At 39.7% G+C, this 20,193-nt stretch overlaps 1 protein-coding gene across 1 annotated transcript in view; it reads left to right on the top strand.

Moving 5' to 3' along the window:
* The window catches only part of MICU2 (mitochondrial calcium uptake 2), a 145,840-nt gene extending 127,539 nt beyond the window's left edge, over positions 1 to 18,301 (top strand). The window contains exons 8-12 of the mRNA XM_029960899.1: positions 547 to 644; positions 8,218 to 8,389; positions 8,673 to 8,781; positions 11,201 to 11,358; positions 11,647 to 18,301. Of these exons, the coding sequence (XP_029816759.1) occupies positions 547 to 644; positions 8,218 to 8,389; positions 8,673 to 8,781; positions 11,201 to 11,358; positions 11,647 to 11,751 (642 nt within the window). The 3' untranslated portion in view covers positions 11,752 to 18,301. The remainder of the gene's footprint in view (positions 1 to 546; positions 645 to 8,217; positions 8,390 to 8,672; positions 8,782 to 11,200; positions 11,359 to 11,646) is intronic.
* The last annotated feature ends 1,892 nt before the right edge of the window (positions 18,302 to 20,193 follow it).

Here is a 20,193-nt window from a genome sequence, read left to right as displayed (position 1 = left end):
AATGTGCACCCCTTCTCTGCAAAAATTTCTTCTTTGGGTTTTAAAAATACATAGAAAAATCTCTAACATTGAAAATTTTGAAGAAGCCTTGTAAGACCATATTATAATACAGCATTGTCAATGTTTGTATTTTCCTAGATTCATTTATAAGACTATTGTGTATGTTTTTAAATGGCTGTAACATATTAGAAATATATAACTAAAATTTTTTTACAGATATTAATCTTCTATTCACCTAAGAATAAAGATTTTTAAAGATTTAACTTGCAACCTTCTCCATTTTAATAATAAAATACACTGACAGTGGTTGTAATTTGTCCTTATCTTTCATACAGAATATTTAGAAACGGAACTTATAATACACTGTTAGCAGTTGATGTGGAAGTGGTGTTCAGCTCTGAGATCTTGTGTGATAGCTTTGGGAACAGTAATTAAATTGCAAGTATCTCTTGTGAAATTCTGGTTCAAATAAATATTTCTAAATTTGTGGTGAGTATATATTAATCATGCAGTGCATAACAATCACGCTGGTGTTTTTTTTTATAGGAAACAGAACTGGAAGACTGTGGTGTTAGTACTATGCTGCTGGTACACTTCTTTGGAAAGGAAGGAAAGCAAAAACTTCGCTATTCTGAGTTTTTCAGGTATTTTTTCAGCTGGACAAGCCTAACAGGAACCAATCTTGTTCCTATCCCCTCTGCTTTGTACCAACACTGGCATTAATCTAATGTTACACTGAGCTGATTCAGAAAATTAAGCAACGAAGTAGAGATTATTCATGATTTTGCATGATTGCATTTCCCATTTAGCTCCTAGAGTCTGCTCTCTAAAGGAGCTGAGCACCATAACTCCAGAGCAGCAATGGGCCTGGAGGCTGTGAGGGTCAAGACTCCCATTCTTGGCAGTTCTATGGTGACATACCTTAAAACAATGTGATTCATGAGTATTTTTCTTGACCAAATCACCAAAAAAGTGACTTCTAATCAAATAAAAAATATTTTCTGAGCTGAGATACCCCCTTCCCTATTACAACTATCATGGTAAGCTGTAGGCAACTTATCTACTTGCTTCAAATTCCAGCTGCTGTTGAAGCTTTACCTGTGCCTTTTCCTTCACCCTTTGAACTACTTTTGCAATGGGACTATGCAGATACCTGTTTGAATCTTGACACACGTCTCCTAGCATGACATCAAGAGATTATCTACATCAGTATTACCTTTTCTACAAAAATAATCAGCCCTTTACAGACTGCAAAAATAAAGTAGAATAATGTGGTTTACTTCAGTTTATATTCAGAAATGGAGAATGTGTGTCAACCCTCTTAAAAATGAGCATTGTTGCAATCAGTAGACTAAAAAGTGTTCGGCTCCAGTGGCTCTGGTACATACCAGTCTTCAAATAAACAGTCTTTCTCTTTTGAAGACCTCAGCTCAATAGGAATCTAAGTGAGTAAAATAAGTTTAAGATGTCTCCAGCTCCCTTTCCTATAAATACCATAGATCCTCTCAATGAAACAAAAGGCAGAGAGCACCAGTAAAAGGTTGTGTTTGCATATACAGTGTAAACTGAAAAGCCTCAGGTTTTAGATAAAATCCTACATTGACCCAATGAGGCATGACATTGATGAAACTATGTACCTAGTACATTCAGAATGCATAGGTTAAAGACCTTTGCCCGCCACACAGATAGAGGCCTGTAATCAAAATCAAACTCCCACATCTTGCTCTTAAAATTTGTGGGATAAGTGTAAGGTTTAATGCAGGTAATTTTTCAACAGTGGCAGTTATGTTTCGTAGAGCTGGAATGTGCCTCTTTATCACTGCATAGACACTCCATCTCAGTTGCAACATGACAGTGAAGTTTGTTTAACACGAAGAAAGGTGAATAAAAGGATTGCTGTCTTTTTAACCTCTGTGAAGATATCACCTTTCACATTATTTTATTTGCAAGTAAATCAAGCACATCATTTCTGGCTTCCTATTGTTCAGGGAAAATGTGATTTCTATCTGATGGCCTCTCATAACACTTTACCTTATGCGAGAAGCTATTGTTGGCTGTTTGATCAAAGTGCCACGCTGTTTTTACAAGAGATGACTGATGAGCTGTACAGACATAGATCATTGTCAAAAGCAGAAAATAATGATGGTAAATGCTTTTATCATTTTCCAAGTTCTTGCCTAGAAAGCTTTTCCATTGATCAGTGTAGTACCTAGTAGAAAGTAGAGGTGATTAGGTTTGATTAGGACACACTAAAACTTGTCACATTAGGTAAATACACAGATATTGCTGTGCTGCAGAGTCCTTGAAACTTTAAAAAAAAAAATCAGGAATGCTCTCATTGTGAAATTTTACCATACTTACATGGCAATTCTGAAAGCTGAGACTAGTGTTCTCATCTCATTACTTACATATATTTTCCTCATGCTTCCTCCTTTTCAGTTTGGCTGGCATTAAAAAATCCTTTTGTAAGTGTGCAGCCATCTGTATCTACATGTACACCAGTGTTGTCCAACCCTTTTAGCCCACAGTCCAAACATTTAAAAACTGTCAGACAGCCACAGTCAATATACCAAGGCAATTAATTTGTCCTGTTCTCCTTTCTTTGCATTCAAATGGCACAAAGAAAATGGAAACTGTCTACATCTCTTCAGGCAAGGTGAGACTGATATAAGCCAGCTCTTGTGCCTCCCTTCCTACTGCCCTGAGCACAGGAGGCACACTGAGTGTAGGGAGGGAAAATGGCTTAATCATCTATCTCCAGCTGCTGTGTGGTTCTTGGGATATCATATGTTTTTGATACACACAAGAGTTTTTTATACCAAGTGTAAAGAATCAGACCATGAAATAGAATATCAGATCACTTTTCAACCTTTCTTGGGCTGCTGAGAGCGTGGAAGTAAAGAAACAATCTTGTTATAGTTATTTTGTGGCACTAGTAAAGCTCTTTTTCATGACTCTCCAGAACATAGTCAAAACAGCAAGATGCTCCTCTTCATTCTCTGCTGAGCAGCATTGGTGGGATACCCATATTGTTCTGCAGTTGGAACTGCTTAGAAGCAGTGGAAGCAATCCAGGATGTACATTATCCTATATCTTTATTCTCCTGTATCAGTTTAAGAAAATATAGAGGAATTTGCAGCAAGCCTAAAATCATGTAACAAAGAAAGGTAGATTTAATACAAGAGGCTTTAATCAGGTGAAACTTTATTCTCAGAAGATCTGAACAAGTTTCTGTTTCAGATTACCACCACTCAGTTTTACACCTCAACAATAATGTCATCTTCTAATACCAGGACCTGTCTTAGAGAATGTCAGATTTCAAACATGAAGCCAAAGTTCCCCAGATTTCCAGGCTTTTTATTCTTTTGTATGGATTTCTCCCCGTTTTTTGATACAGAAATAATTTTTGGTCTTTTCCTTACAAAAAAAAAAATTTCAATTGTGCTTTAATTTTCAGCTATATTGTATGTACTATTTTTTATTCTGAGTAGAAAACTATTTAGTATTCTAGATATAGCAAATATTTCTTCCTGACAGACACTATTTTTCCCCTGAAAAAAAGTCCTTTACTGATCTTATTTAAGTATGTTTAATCCCAAATAAAAGAGGAGACACTATTTCACTCCCTAAACAGTTTAAAACTGCTGTGATTTTTTTCTGTAATCTGTCCCCAAGCAAGCTTAAATCTCTCACAGTCTTCTTGAAGGTAAAAACTAGTGCAGAAGGTGTGGAAAGGATATTCAAAAAACTCTCTGATAGTTGTGTTTTTTCCTGGGATGTCTTACAAAAAAGTACTTCCTGGTGTAGTTAAATACTGGGCATCTTTTAATCATATAAGGAAAATTAACATTTCAAATCCAGTTTATGGCATTTTCTTACCTGATTTGTTGCTTCCAAACTTTTCATTGGTTAATAGAATTTTGCACCAGAAATATTGTTTAATCGCGGTCCCTTTTTTATTTCTGCTTTAGCTTGAAGGTCACAAATTGTATAACTATGCACACAAATCATGCCTTTTCCCTACCTACCCTGTTTCTTTCCTTCAGTATTTTGAATTCCTTGGTACATTTCATTTGAAACCTTTCATTTGAGAAAGCGGAATGATCCAGGCTGAACCCCACTGCTAGTGCTGACATTTTTGGGGGGCTGTTCTGTGTGTGTGTGCCAATGCGTAGATGCAGGATCTGTTTCAGGTAGCATCATCAGCTGGCAGTGCTTTAGCTGTGATTGTAGCTTGTACATTTTCAGTGTTTTTCATCTGGGGATTTGGAATTGCTTTGCAGAAATAAGAGTATGATTGCTTCCTTCCTTGTCTCTGTACCTACATTTCTATCTATGTTTGTGCATATATAGACAGAGCCCTAATGCACTTAAAGATTACATCTAGTGCAACCAAGATCGGGCAGTGAGGAGGTGGAGACAGCAACAAAATCTGGCTTTGTGATATTCCTATCATAACTCAATCTGAATATTTCCCAAATACTTAGTAAAGAGGTTGAGAAGTATATTTCTTCCTTGCCTATATACCTAGCAAAAGAATAGCTTGATTAGTTTCTACACAATGGTTATAAATGAAAGTGAGGGGTTTGGTTTGGTTTAGAAATACTTAGGATAGTAAATCCAAGAGGGGTTTGTCTGTAATTCTGAAAATTGTGAGACTGATTAACTATCTTAACACTTGCAGAACTGAATTTACAAGTATACATCTAAATGTTCTCTAAAGGTTAATGTCAAGCCTTTATGATATTTTCTATATTGAGGTTTGAAAGTCAGATTGCAAAAAGGCAACTCGCAGCTGGTTTGCAACAGTCTTTTGGTGCAGAGAGGGTTACCAATTCTTCAAAAGGACTTCAGTGTCCAAAGAAGAGCCAAAGCAGAGTATAAATGCTGGGGTGGTATATCCACCACTATCTTTGTTGTTAAGTTTCCTTCCTACAAATCAGTGCGACAAAAACTGGTCAGATCTGTACTAGAGCATTAAAGCTCTGCATAGACAGTTCAAGTCAAGAGATGGAAACATTTCCTTTAGTGTGTCATTCTACTATTTTGTGTTCCGTAAAGAATACAATGCTAGCACTTCTCTGGCTGGAGGGGGAATAGCTGCATTCCTGAGGTCTCCCTGCTTTTATTACATTTTCACTTCTATTTGTGGTGCTTTAACACCATTAAAGCTGAGTTGCCAAAAAGTCTTGAAAGACTCCCTCTTTCTATAGTAGAGCACATTACAAAATGAGGGATAAGTCCTGATAAGGTTTTTGGATGCTGTTGTAGCATGATAAGGAATTTGGCCATTGGCCTTCAATGTGGGTGTTTGAGAGAGTGTGCATAAAACGGGTTATCTTAAAGAAAGTACTGTCTGTTCTCAGCCTTTTCCCCATCTTATAAATTTATGGTTTGCCTTTCCTTTTTATTTGGAAACTGAGGGTTTGCTTTTATTTTCAACCAACATAAGAGTATTCCCAGTGTAATTATTTTTTAATTGTAGAGCAGATCTACAATCAGAATCCTGTTCCTGTAGTTGAATTCTGACTCCCTTCAAAGTTCCCAGTCAAGTTCCCACTGACTTTGGGAGAACAGGAATTTCATTCCTATGGGTTTTTTTCCTAATATCTGGACAAATTTTTGAGCATTTTCCAGCTGAAACTCATAGCAGCACTGTGATCCAGAAGATAACAAAAGCAAGTATCCCTAGTGGTGTCTTGACATTTATGTATCGAGTTTTACTTCCTAACCAGAAAGTTATTTTTAATAACTTATAATAACTTTCACTTGAAAAAAAACTCATTAGGATTTTTAACTCTCACATCTGGGAATAAGAATGACCTAGAATGCTGATGCGATTATTCACAGTATTTTAATTTTTTTAATATGGGGAACTATCACATAAACTTAAAATTGCACATTTCAGCTGCTACTCCGAGTAGCGTTTGATACAGCAGAAAATCTTCCCACTCTGGCTTGCCAGGAGCAAGTCTGCAGGTTGAAATGAACTTCAGTTAGAAGAGGGTGAAGAACCAAGAGCACATGAAAAATGCCACAGCCAAAACCTTCACTTTCTGCTCTGGCTTTGCTGCCCCTTTCAGCTGGCTAATGTGTGCAGCTTGGTGGGCCACCTGCTACTTCCTTATCTTGTAGAAGTGATTGATCTTTCAGCTCTCCTGCCTTTATTGGGTCTGGCTAGAGGGCAGGTCGCCAAGGCTTTTCTACTTAAGGAAATGCAATATTCAGAAAAGGTGGAAGAATATGTTTCTTTGTAATCACCTATGGCTACTGACCGGTAAAGCAAATGACTGAGAGTTAGCTCCCCAAGATAAATAGCTCAAGACTCAAGACCTTAAGTCTGTTGCAAAATATATCTACCTTTCATAGATTAAAAGCCAAGAAAATAAAACATAGTGTCTTGTTTCCCTGTATCCAAATTTTAGGCATATTTCTGTAAGTGACCTCATTTTCAGCAGTTCTCTTCCTCCAAACCAGACATTACATGGCTTAGAAACTACAGTCAAAGATACTGTTCAGTACAGTGACTTCCAGCTAAGTACAAGCCACACATCCCAGATACCACCTATTCCTTACCTGTGATGGCCACTCTCAAAATGCGGCCAAGTGGCCCTAGTCAGTGTCTGCTGGACTGACTCCATGCCTGGTCCACATGCCAGGTCCATGCTGTTCTCTCCCCCTGCACCTCAGCCTCCCTTCCCAGGACCTGGGGGGACTGTTGCAAGCTGTGGGTGCAGCAGGGCCACTTGTGCCAACCCATGCAGCCAGGCTGGTCTCCCCAACACATGCTGACTGCAGTGCTGGCCAGAGACAGTGTTCTCATGAGTTACGAAGAGAGCAGCTGGGTTTGAAAAGGGAAGAGTGCATGTGCAGCTCTACCTATTAGAAGAAAAAATACAAGAGAGAGCTTATGCCACAACAGCAGTCTTCAGCTAAGCCCTTATAGACTTCACAGAGCTTCGAGCTACTAATTGTCCAAGTGATCTCATTAAAGAACTAAAGATAGCTGTGTGAACTAAAATGCCATAATTTCAAGGGAAAGAATTCAAACCCAGTGAGGCCCTGCAAACTGATGAGCAAATGAGCCTCTGCTGATATTGGCTACATAGACGCTTAACTGTCCTCTTCTCCAAATAATTTCTTTGTCCCAATATAGGAGTATTTCATTACCTCCTGTCAATAATGTCTGCAACTCAATAAAGCAGGGTTCTTTCAAAATACTAAAAGTATTCTGGCAGGCACCACTATTTTTAGCCTTTATTTAAAAACCATCGCTTGTTTTTTGGTTGCCCCATTTCTGACGTGGAAACTATCAAATGGATCACACAGTATTGTCTTTTACTTTTTCAAAATTAATATTAACCAGAATAAATTAATGGGAATTAATGAGAATAATTAATGGCCATGCAAACCAAACTGGGGAAACTCAAAGCTCTGACTCTCCTTACAGTTCCAGTTCTGTACCTGCAGGTTGTTACTTGCTTCTTGCAATACTTTTTCTTTTCTTCCTAAATGAATGGGTGTCTCCTAAAAACCTTGATGTTCACCCTTTCCTTTTTCAGCCAGTTCTCTTCTTACCTTCCTGCAACATCATCTTCTGTGCTCTTCTGAACTCTGTACATGTGAATTATAATCTTCTCTAATCCATCCTCTAGTGAGTGCAAAATTAATTTGCCAAACCTTTGTATGCAGTTATAATCTTTGAGGCTTTCAGTCATCTTCTCCTGCAGTGATGATTTCAAGTTTCCTCTTTTCTTTCACCTTTGTGGTTACTAGGGCCTCATCTTTCTAGGCACCTTCCAACCTTGTCATTCCTCTCCTATTAATATGAAATCTCATAAATTATGTGTCAGGCCTTTAGTTACCATGTCTCTTTTCATCCATTCATTATGCTGCTGCCTTACCAATTATTTTATCTCCTTACCAACGCGTTTTCAAACATTAGTAAAAACTAGATGGCCGGTGTTATATCGGCAGGTTCCCCTGGCAGCAGCCACCTGTGCGGGCCGAGAGCGTGCCCTGCTGGTGCCGCTGTGGAAATGCAGCCCTGGGAATTAATCCACAATCGCCGGTAAAATCAAAGTGGTGATGTTTAAAACAACGATATTGGTGCGTCTCTAGTTCAGAGTTACTGTCTACTGCATTTAGTAGCCGAGGTAGTAGTAGTGATACAGTGATGTGCATATCAACTGCTGGATAATATCTGTTCACACTTAGGTTCATGGAAAATCTGCAAACAGAAGTCCAAGAAATGGAATTCATAAAGTTTTCAAAGGGTTTGAGCGTCATGAGAAAAGAAGACTTTGCGGCATGGTTGCTGTACTTCACTGATGAGGAAAACAATGAAATTTACTGGCAGAACGTGAAAGACAGAATCGAGGCAGGAGAGGTTGGTACCCAAAGCTTGCTTTGCTTTGCTTCCTTGTTTGTATGTACATGTTTACATTTGAATATGAGTATCTAATAAGGTAACTAGTTACCAAAAGAGTTATTGCAGCCCTTGAATTTTATGCAAATAGGAACTGATAATTTGCCGGCTGAGAAATGCAAGTACTGACTATGAGTAGGCAATCGCACCTAAACACTAACTCCCACCTGATTTAATGAAATAGAATTATTGGGATTTGAATGTATTATTCATTATATATCACCTGAATTCTGTGATACTCTAGAATATCAGCTTGGAAGAATTCAAGACTTTCTGCAAGTTTACAAATAACCTGGAAGACTTTTCCATTGCCATGCAGATGTTTACTGTAGCCAATCGTCCTGTGAAACGGGGTAAGTGCTGTACACCTTTGGTTTGGGGTTTTTTTAAAGAAAAAATGTGGTTTTGTTATGGAATTAATAGTTGGGGGGGCTTATGTGAAAAATGTGAGAGAGATATGAGAGGCAGCAAGAGAATTACATATTCTTGAGAGAGAGGTGTTTGGATGGAATTAGAACCAAAAAAGGCCAAAACGGGGGGATTTACAATTTCTGACTTTCATCACTAGTTAGTCCAGCCTTCAGGAAGAGTTTCATTTCTGCGGCCTGTCTGGGTGGCTGTTCTAGTGCTTAACCAATCTCATCGTGGAGATTTTTCTCTTCTGTGTCAAACCCTTGCTGCAACTTACAATGATTGTGTCTTACCTCTGCACACCTTTGAGAAAATGGGGCACTATCTACTCTATAACCCATTTTAGGCAGTTGAAGGCTGGAGCAAGATTCCCCCCTTACACTTCTGGTCTTCCCAGCTCCCTCAGCTTCTCCCATCATGTGCTTCTGTTCCCAGCTGAATTCATGGCCCTCCTCAGTCTGGTTTAACAACATTTTTCTTCTGTGGGGGGAGAGAGATTTTATTTGCACAAGGCATATGAAGAGTGGAAAGAGGATGAATTAATGGTGAAATAATAGTCATCAGTGAGATGCAAGAGTTTAACTCACTTCTCTGTTAAGTATCCCATTTTTAAGTGCCAAAGGATAATGAGGCCATCAGCTGGTGTTAACTCTGGTAATTTTTCCCTGTAAAAACTCATTCCTGACCAACAGGCAGTTATGACTCTGTTTATGCACTGAACCACACTGTGATCAAAAGCAGTCAGCTGCTGAGGTAACTCACAGATGTTCCATGTCTACATGTCTAATCCTTTCCTGAAACTCACTAACTTCTTTGTCTTGCTGTTTACATATGTGTACTTGTGTGTATTCGCACACATATTAATATTGATCTAAAAATAAGACAGTCTTTTAGTCCTTCTTTTTTATTCTAGACTTCTTTTCCTTCTAAGTTCACAACTCATCTTTTCTCCCTGTTAAGGTGGCCCTTCTTGGTTTGAAGATTATTATGCTCCACTGTTGTAGAAGATCTTTCTCCTTTTTTCATTTTTTGTTATATTCAAAAAAAAGTACATTGCTATGTCTGGATTTAAATTTAGCATCAAGAAATGAAACAGTTAACATCTTTTGAAAGACAAAATTAAGACTGCTATAATCATCCCATATGTCATGTCCTTTTCAAATTGTGGTATATCCTCTTGCAAAAGGATTTTCAATTAAATTTTATTTAAACCAACTGTAAATTCTACATTTATTACATTTAAATTCTACATTTATTACATTAGGAATTGTTGAAAGAGACAAAGATTAGAGCTAAGTCAGGAATGCTACTTCCTTTAGTAAGCTTCAGAACTAAACATATTTATATCACTACCTATAAAAAGCACTTGTTTCTGAAAGCAGAACCATGTTAATACTATATTTATGACTTCATGGGACAACTTGCTGTAATAATCTACAATACTGATATACTTTAATAACCTCCAGTCCCTTCTTGAAATTCACACTTCCATGATGCCTTCAAAAATGCAGCCAATTCATATGTTGGGATTGTGCTTACTATAATAAACAACAATCATTTCAGTCTTACAATCTGCTGTTTTACAGCAACCCCACATTTCCTCATCTTCCTTGAGTCAAAACTCCAAATTCTGTATAGCAAAAGTGGGGATAGTAGATTATATCTGTAGGGCACATGGCAGTGTAGAGAGAAGGCAAGAAAGCTGAAGACAAGAGTAGATCTTCAGAGAGGTGTGACGGCTTTTTCTGCCACAAATCCCAATAAACTCTTCAACTGTCATTTAAGAGAAGGTAACCTAATTCTTTAAAAACCAGAGCTGCAGGTACATAAAGCCATGTGCTGTAAGAAGCATGTAAGACATGGTGGTCTGTGTTTCTACAGAGTTGCTGAGATTTTTGGTTGAGGTGGAGCATACCATAAAATACTGTTCTCTGAGGAGAAGAGTTTTCTTGCAGAATGAATTGGCATGAAACTGGTTTGAGATAAAATGGTAGGGTTTTTAATGAGAGCATAGTGAGGCAAACACTTATCATCCCAATGTGCAGGTAGCAGCCAAAAGTATGTAAGTTTTTAGCATGCAGCTATCTCTAGAAAAAATTATCACTCTTACTGTCATTTGAGAAGTAGTCCATTTCAAAAATTTGTCATAAGATTAATAAAGGTAGTATTACAAAAGATGAAGCAAGCTCAAGAACGCATGAACTGAGACCTCCTAATAGTTTAGTAGTTCACACATCCCAAATTGTCCACTTAGGATACCCATGAGACATTGCAAATTGTACAGAATCCTGCTATTTATGTGCTTTCCATTTTCTTTACAAGTTCACAGTCACCTATGATGTAATATTATGTCTTTACTAGCTGAGTTCAAGAGAGCAGTGAAGGTGGCAACGGGACAGGAACTCTCAGATAATGTTCTGGATACCATCTTCAAGATTTTTGATCTAGATGGAGATGACTGCCTCAGCCACAGCGAGTTTCTTGGAGTCCTGAGGAACCGAATTCATCGAGGTTTGAGGGTAACAAGCTGACATAATTGTTTTTAAATACCACAGACAATTACTACAACTATCTTGTAAATGCTTGTAGAAACAGAAGTAGAGTTAATGAATAGAAAAAAAAAGTATATTTTAAACTGGATATTCCTTACTGCATATGAGTCTAGGTGGAGTGCTGCCACCAAGAACTTGTTATTACACATATGAACTACAAAAGGAGCAGCACAGCATTACATATTGTATTTACATAATCTGGGAATGGGAGTCTTTTTTGTGTAAATGCTAAACACACTTTAACTTTATCAACAGGTACCGCAGCAGCAAGGCATTCAAGGTTACTGGAAGTGTGTGAAAAGAGAAAGCATTAAAGGCGCCAAAGAGCTGTGGAAGCAAACTGGGAAAAGTCCTTTTTAAAGCAGTCCATTGTTCTTTTGTTATAAGTGTTGTTATTTAGGGGAGTTTGTCCTGTTTACTTAATAACTGAATCAAAAATACTCTTTTTTTAACCATAGTTAAAGTTTAATTAACCCAGACTCTAAAGCAATAATTTTATCATCCAGTTCCAGTGCAATCAGTTTAGTTTACAGAAATATTATCACTTTTGACCTCCATACAGAAGCACTCTTGTTCTAGGGAATAATGTCATTTACTGCTCTGTGGAGTCTGACCCTGCACTGTAGAGCACAGAAGACACAGGATTTAATAGTGGCCCCAGGCCCCCAGCAGTGTCATCTCCTGTTGAAGGAGTGGACATCATCTCAGTTAGCCACTAGCACAGCAGTTCTCCTTCTCTGGCAAGGGCAGAGGTCCAAAAGGCAAAATCACTAGCACAATACATTTGAATTCAAGTTATCCTGTATCAAAAAGCAAACTTCACATGGTTCATTCTCTCATTATTGTTGATCTGCTCATGTGCAGGTTCCTGGTGCCTGATTCCACCAGATCCTGTGTGGATGTGTGGTTTGTCTACCTTCATGATGATTAATCATGATGATTAAACTGGAAATACAAGACTGTTGATGCAGGCTTTAAAAGTTGCATGTTGATCAATGAATGTGCATCGACTCTCTCAGGCCTCTTCAACAAATACTATAAATGACAAGCAAAAATCCTCATTCTGTCATAAACAGTGGTAGCTACAATTTGACTCATAACTATTTTGCTTTAATTATATTGTGGAAGAAGAATGTGTAACTAATAGTTGCTTTATCTTACTAAAGGTTGTGACAGGGAATGCTGCAGTATCTCGGGAATTCAAGGTTATAATAAACAAGTGTTGGGGGGATAATCAGTCCAATGAAAAAGTAAATACAAGTGTTTATTACTCCAAATGCAAAGTTAGACCTAAGATCTTAAATAGTAAAACAAGGAACAAATCAAAACTAACATTTAGCAATTACAGATGAACATTTTTTAGCTGTAATGTAATGTGCACAGGTGTGCATGTTACGTGTTTTGTTTTTTCTACAATCTCAGGGGCCGATAGTCCCAGGTCCAAATCACTCTTCCTGGTTGGCTACTGTGTATAGGAGATAGACTTATCTACAAAGGTTCTTCCTCTTTCCCCCTCTCAGTTGTCTGACTTGTCTTGGCTGGGATGAGAGCTTAACCCTTCAAGACAGGTTTGTGATAACAGGGATAATAGATTCAAAAAGTAGACTAGGGAAATGTCTCAAGAAAAACAAACAAGAAATCTCACCAGTCAGTGAGGAAGTATCCATTCCTTTTTTGCATATGTTGTTCTTAAAGTTGTAAATAAGCTCAACAGGAGGTGGTTTGTTGTCATTTCTTTGGGTTTTGGTGGGGTGAGTCTTGAAAAGAGGGGAAACTTCCATTATAGATAAGACATCAGAGCAGCTTTCACTCAGAGGAGGGACAGGAGAGGATGCACTGGGAAGCCATAAAGGTCCCACCTAAGGTGTACTGAGATTACAGAGAATGTGTTTGGTGTGTTGGTAGCTGTCAGGCAGCTTTGTGCTGAGGAGAAGCCCTACTGCCTGAGCCTTGGTATGGTGGTTTCCTAAGGAACAGAGCAAGAAGCCAGCAAAGCACCTCTTCCGTCCATGGGCTCAGCTTGGAGCTTTAATTTAAATAGTGTTAAAGGAAAAAAGCTTGTATTCCTGTCATCTTTGGACATGGACCCAGAACAAGAGCACACCTGTGGGGGAATACTGAGACTGGCTAGACGATCAGGCACCAGTAACGACCAAGGATCCCTTTTCCCCCAGGAAACAATCCAAATGAAGTAAACAATTTGGAAACAATCCAAATGCTACTGCTACGCATCAGCCTCCTCCTCTCAAACTGAACTCATGCAGTGCTCTGTGGGCAGCAGGATATCAGATGGCTGGTTTACCTTGTGTGTTCGGAAGTTGCTTGTTGCTGCTGGTGATGGGAGCTAAGACTAAGAGGTAGCTAATGGGAGCAAAGGTGGGGCAGGGGCACTGGCACCACGGCACCACAGCCAGCTGTGCATCACCAAATAATCAAAAATATGACATAATTGAGAAAGAACTTCACAGCAGTGTGTGTGTGTGTGTTCACCCAAAGTGTGCTTTGTGCCAGCTCTGACTTTAATGCAAGGCTACCTTTTATTTGTTGCTGTTAATATTTTGGCAAATCGTTATTACTTTGGAATGGAGATTATTCTTTAATATTTTAGTCTGTGTGAAGTTAATAGGTTTATGATGTTTGTTATTCCTTTTGTGGTTTCCTTCGTTTACTAATTACTTGCTGCATACAAGCTGTTTGGTTTTCTTTTGGAAAAATCAACTCATTTAGCTTTAGTGTATCTAGAAGTTTAATTCCTCAGTGCTTGTTTGTATCTAGGTTTGTGCAATGAGCAGTATCTGCTTTCAGCAGTTACTAAAAATGGGATTTCAAGTTTTATTTTTTAGCAAAAGCTTTGGTGTAAAGTTCAGAGGAAAAAGAAAAGAGATATGCTTGTTTTTTAAATTAATTTCATGTCTGTAGTTAAAAAAAAGAAATTAAAAGATTGATTAGGAAGTAAAATAAAGTTATGAATCATTTTCAGAAGTTACCCAGAAGGTGCATCCAGGAAGGAACTTCTTTGAAGGCCAGGGAGGACTTGTCCATCAGGCTTGAAGAAGCCTGTGTTTAATTTATAGTTTATTGTTATTTGTCATAACTAAAATGCTTTATTAAACAGTCTTAAAGGAATTTCTCATTTTTAATATCTTTAATTGAAAGAGCTGTTTGTGTAAGTGTTTAGATAAACATTGTCTTTTAAAGAATGCATCATAGTTTTAGTGTTCAGTGTTTTAGTTCCTTTTAGTCACTGTATGGTATTTGCAACCTGAGTGTCAGCATTACTCAACACAATTTTGTTAAAAGTTTATGCCAGCTGCCAATCCATTAAATATATCAACTATGACTCTTTTAAAATTAGAAACTCATCCTCTGAACAGAAATATATAGAAAAACTAAATAAAATGGATTTTTCTAAAAAAATTACCACATGTGGAATAAAAATTAATACATTGCACATTGCAGAAGTCTCAAAAATTGATTTAATGTATTTCAAAAGGAGACACAAGGGCGACTGCAGTCATTCACAGCATATAACTCTTTTATAGAATTTTAGTTGTTGTATCCCCATAACAATATTTTATACGTTTCAGTTTGTTTGAAGATACTTGTTTAAGAACCATTTATTCTTCATTTCCAAAGGAAGCAAAGGCAAAAATGCAGTGTGATATACTAGAACTAACAGAAACTTATTGGTTGTTTCTAGAAATTAATTCTGGTGACTTCATTTGTACAAGCCTCTTTCTAAAAGCAAAATTCCCTCTGGATTCAAACCAAGTTGGCAGGTTTTAACAAAATATGCAACAATTAGGAGTACATATTCTGCACAGAAGAACTGAAAAAGAAAAGCTTTATCACAGTGTTATACATCAAAAGCAAATCTCTCAATTACTCCATCTCCTTTGGTGTATTGTCGTGTTGCAGAGTTCAGATGGGTCACCACTGATCATGCCTGGAAACACCCTGATCTGAACTCAGATATTATCAGGATCTGTTAGCTTGTCAGTTACCCAAACGTTATCCAAAGGACGAACAATATGTTCATTCTTAATTTCAAGCTTTTGGTGGAGAATATGTAAGGTCTTTATCATTTTAGGGATTATAAATATTCTGCATCTGGACTTCCAGGTGTCTCAGAGCTCATGGAGTTTTCGGTGTAGATACCAGACCATGTCTTGGCTCTGAAAAGTTTACAGATTACGCTTCGGTTACCTACAAAGCAGAGACAAGACAGTGAGATAAACAAAGCTAGACCATGGATTGTGGTTTCATGTCCAGTGTGTATAATGAAAAAGGATCATTGTCCAATAAAGGACTAGAATGGTAACAACCCTGTTACTTAGAGGAAGTATTATAAATTTCAGGTATATTGACCATACTTTGACTAAAACATAGAAATGGATTAATAAATGTACATCAAAATTTAAAAATACGGTTTTCTTCTCATGCAAGAGTTCACACAGGAGGGTGCAAGCATGTCTCATGCCTTCAGTTTTAATGTTTCGTATAAAACAGTCACAACTGGGTCAGGAAACTTCTCCAATGCAGAAAAAAATCTTAAGTCATTCTAAACAGAAAGCACATGTCCAAATGATGCTGTGGTCAATATTTGTGAAATCCAAGATGACAAAACAACAGCTCCCATAGTGGACCTGGTCACAAGGGAAGCATGAAGATAAATGTGGTGGATGTAGACACACTATTAGGCCACCAGAAACTCCTACAGCAACTGAAGATGTCACCCAAGAAGAAGTAGAAGGCCCTTTGCAGGACAGGAAACCTGAGAGGCTTGACCATGCACAAAACTAATCAGCAAACATGCACGTGTCTCTTCACTCTCCTGCTTTTTGAAGGTTTCCTGTTGGCTTTGTTGATTAAACAATTCCTAGTTGGTTCAATAATTTAAAAAATTGCGCAACATATGCGAAGGCAGATTTTCCATTAGGCTGGTGGTATTGGCTTAGTTAACAGTGTTTTCAGTTCATTAACTGCTGGAGTACCCTAGCACAGAGCTCTGCTCACTGTCCTCGGGAGCCAAGCTGCTGCTCCTGCATGCCAGCATTCCCCTGGAGCCTGCTCAACAGTGCGCCCACCTGCATGCTTTTAGAACACCTCATGCCCTGAAAAGCAGAAAGCCATGTTTGTCCCCACCCGTGTACCCAATGTGAATTTAGGTTGGAAATTAGGGAAAATTGCTTCACATAAAGGGTTGTCAAATTCTGAAACAGGTTGCCCAGGGAACCTGGAAGTGGTTGAGTCCCCATCCCTGGAGGTAGTGAAAAGACATGTAGATGTCTTTTCAGTGGCACCTTAGGGACATGGTTTAGTGCTGGATGTTGTGGTGCTGGGTTGGACTTGATGATCTTAGAGGTCTTTTCCAACCTAAACAATTCTAGGATTCTCTCCTGCCTCGAAGCGTGACCTGCCTCTCCGTGCTGATCAGGTGGTGAAAGTAACGTGGAAGGCAATGGGCTGTGGGAGGATGGACATGGCACCTTGCAGAATGCTGGTTATGATGGGCATTATGTTGGCCACGTTTCAGACACACGGGTTTGTAACACTGGGAGGAGGGATATTCCATGGGGGTTCTTCTCATGTGATTTCAAACACAAGCTAGCTGGCTCTGCTCTGAAACATCCTCTGGAGGGCCTGGCTGTTCTCCATGACTGCAAAGGGCACACAAAAGATGAACCTCACTGGACTAAACATGTACTTTGTGAATGCCACCTTTCTTCATTGTTTTTAAGGGCCCCCAGATACAAGTACTTGCATTTGGCCACTTTTTGTTAAATTGATGTGCTATTTTATGTGAAGGGTGAAAACTCTTAGAGAGGAGCTGTTTTAAAACTGTTGTGAATTTGGACCTAAAGAAGTAGATTCTGAAATCAGAACCATCCAATGAGCAATTTCCTGGAGAAAGGATGTACTACAGAGGTGTTGCACCACAACACTGTATGTCTCAGGTCCACTGCTTTAGAGGAAATTTGTCAATTTTAATATTACCCTGGTAATGGAACAACTGGTAGCTCTAAATCACCCCCAAGAAAACCAATTGGTTTAATTTAACACTTGCCAATAAAGTGTTTTAAAATTCTCTTTTTTTTCCAGATACAGATTTTTTTTTATTATTATTTGGCATCTAACTGTGTTTTAATCTACTTTGAAACTGATACTACTGGAATGAGCAAATATTACTGAAAACATTGGGTACATCTCTTAAATAATGCACAGAAGGCAATTCCTAGAGCAACAGCAGATGAGTCACAGGGTAGATGATTACATTTGCTATTGAAAAGAAAGGATAACAAAATGTGATGTGTTGCCACTAATCTTTAGAAAAGGAGACTAATTAAATGATAGGTCCTAAACTTAAAAGAAACAAAGCTAGTAAAAGAAACAAAATGCTATTAGACTAAAGGAAAAATTTAGGAAACATGAATATCACTGAACAAAAGTAAACTAGGAAAGCAAGGAATAAATCAATATGGCTGAAATAAAATTTTTCAAAATGCTGTTTGACCAAAAATGCATCTTCACGATTTATAAATGTGACGTAACACAAACAAGGGCAATTAGTGACTTGCAGTTGGTGTGTACAAGATTACATGAGCTTTACTGGAATGTGAAGAGCAAATACTTACACAGTCTCAGTTGGTTTTATGTCTACATCAGAAACATGAAGCCTCCAAAAAATTGACTTGTCTCATATTACAAGAAGTAGAATTCCGAATGAGACAAATGATCATTTTGCATCAGTGTCCATCTAAGAGGCTGTTGCAATGCTTCTGCCTGGGGATTGCATGATTTTGGAATCCAAGATGAGCTACTTTGAGAGGAAAAAAATACAAAAGCAAAACGGAGATGAAATTGTTGTAGAATATAAGGTGTAAATAGTAAAGAGAGAAATTCTGAACAACTGGAGTGTTTGCAGTGTCTTGCTCTAGGACCAATAAACATCTGGAAGACTGTGCAATAGACCCTAATTGGTGCTGAGGCTGCAAAGGGAAATATTTCACTTCTCTTGTGGATTTTTTTCCTGTAGCTAAAGCAGGTGGGCAGCCAGAAATGGAGGTGTGATGTGAAAATGGACAGGGGACATTTTTTTTCGCTATTTGATAGTCATGGGATCCAATGTGATTGTGGTGAGCAGCCATTCCCATATGGCATTCTCAGTTGCTGTTCAGCTTCCCAAAATTTGCTCCAAATGTCATCATTTGTCCCTCCGCACATCTGAGGCAGCAGGGTTTGCACAAGCTGCACTGCAGCCATTTGAAGCCAGACAGGCCCTTGGTGATTTCTAGCAGAGCTTCCTTCATCCTGCTTGGCTTCTATCCAAGGAGCTGTTTACTTCTTAAGAGGTCCTTGTAGAGTTGTCCCAGGTGGCTTTCAGAAGTGGAAGATATTAGTTCCTGACAGCTGTGCCAAGGGGCTCCTCGTGCAGCATAACTCCTCAACGGAGGGTGGTGCAGGGGGGGGGGGGGGACTTATCTGGGGTAAATAACCCTCTCTGTCACCTACAACCTTGATGCTGTCCTTGTTTAATTTCAGTTTTCCACTTCAGTTTCTGTTCATTACGGAAGCACAAGCCCCGGCTCGGCCCCTCCTGCAGCCGCCAGATGGCGCCAGAGCGCCGCGGGAGCGGCGGCGGAGTCGGGGCGGCGGTCTCGGCACTGCACCCCCTGCTCCGGGAGGGAATGGGGATTTTGGTCATGGCACGAGCCGTTCCGACCCCGGGATCCCACCGATAGCAATGCCAGAGTGAGGCTAAAGATTTCAGGCGTTGGAAACGCCCGCGCTCGAGAAGCTGAGCCCCGCAAGGCAGCGCTGGTGGTGGCGGTGCCCGCCGAGGTCGCGGCGTGCCCGCGGCTGTCAGGCGCTCAACGCCGTTCAGAAAACAGGCAATAAAACAAATAGCAGTAAGTTATTTATAAATAAATATCATTTTGAGGCACACGGCAAGCTGTCTGAGCTCTGTACGTGCTCGGTGAGCGGGGAGAGGCAGCAGCCCGGCAGCGCCCAGGCACGACTGCGCGGACTCGTCCTCGCCTTCGTGCCCGACACCGACCCGGCCGCCCGGCCAGGACCGCGGAAAAGAGCAAAAGACCAGCTTTTATGGCTGGGGAGGATCCCGCCCCGAAGCGGCCGGGCCGGTGCGAACACCCCTCCTGTGAGAAGGGGGGGGCGGGAGGTGGCGGGAGCCCGAAGTGCATCGGGAAGTGTGGCGAACAGGTCGAAGAGGGTGATCCTGTCCCTCTACTCGGCCCGAGTGAGGCCACGTCTGGAGTGCTGTGTCCAGTTCTGGGCTCCTCAGTACAAGACAAGTGGCTACTGGAGAGGATCCAGCGGAGGACCACACGGATGATTAAGGGACTGGAGTATCCGTCTTATCAGGAGAGACTACCGGGAGCTGGGCCTGTTTAGTCTAGAGAAAAGACTTAGAGGGGATCTCATTAATGCAGATCAATATCTCAAAGGCAAGTGCCAAGAGGATGATGCCAGACCCTTCTTGGTGATGCCCAGAACGAAGAGCAATGGCCATAAACTAAAACACAAAAAGTTTCACCTCAACATGAGCAAGAACTTCTTTACATTAAGAGTGGTAGAGCACTGGAACAGGCTGCTTAGGGAGGGCGTGGAGTCTCCGTCTCTGGAGACATTCAAAACCCACCGGGATCCACTCCTGTGTCACCTGCTCCAGCTGACCCTGCCTTGGCAGTGGGATTCGACTGGATGATCTCCACAGGCCCCTTCCAACCCTAACGACTGTGTGCTCCTGTGAGACGTTCCGGCGGCCCCGGGAAAGAGGCG

This window comes from Manacus vitellinus, unplaced genomic scaffold, assembly GCF_001715985.3.
Source record: "Manacus vitellinus isolate BGI_N305 unplaced genomic scaffold, ASM171598v3 scaffold_2_pilon, whole genome shotgun sequence".
NCBI classification, from domain to species: domain Eukaryota; kingdom Metazoa; phylum Chordata; class Aves; order Passeriformes; family Pipridae; genus Manacus; species Manacus vitellinus.
The sequence above is the reverse complement of the archived record's forward strand: the minus strand, read 5'-3'. Positions and strand labels throughout refer to the sequence as shown.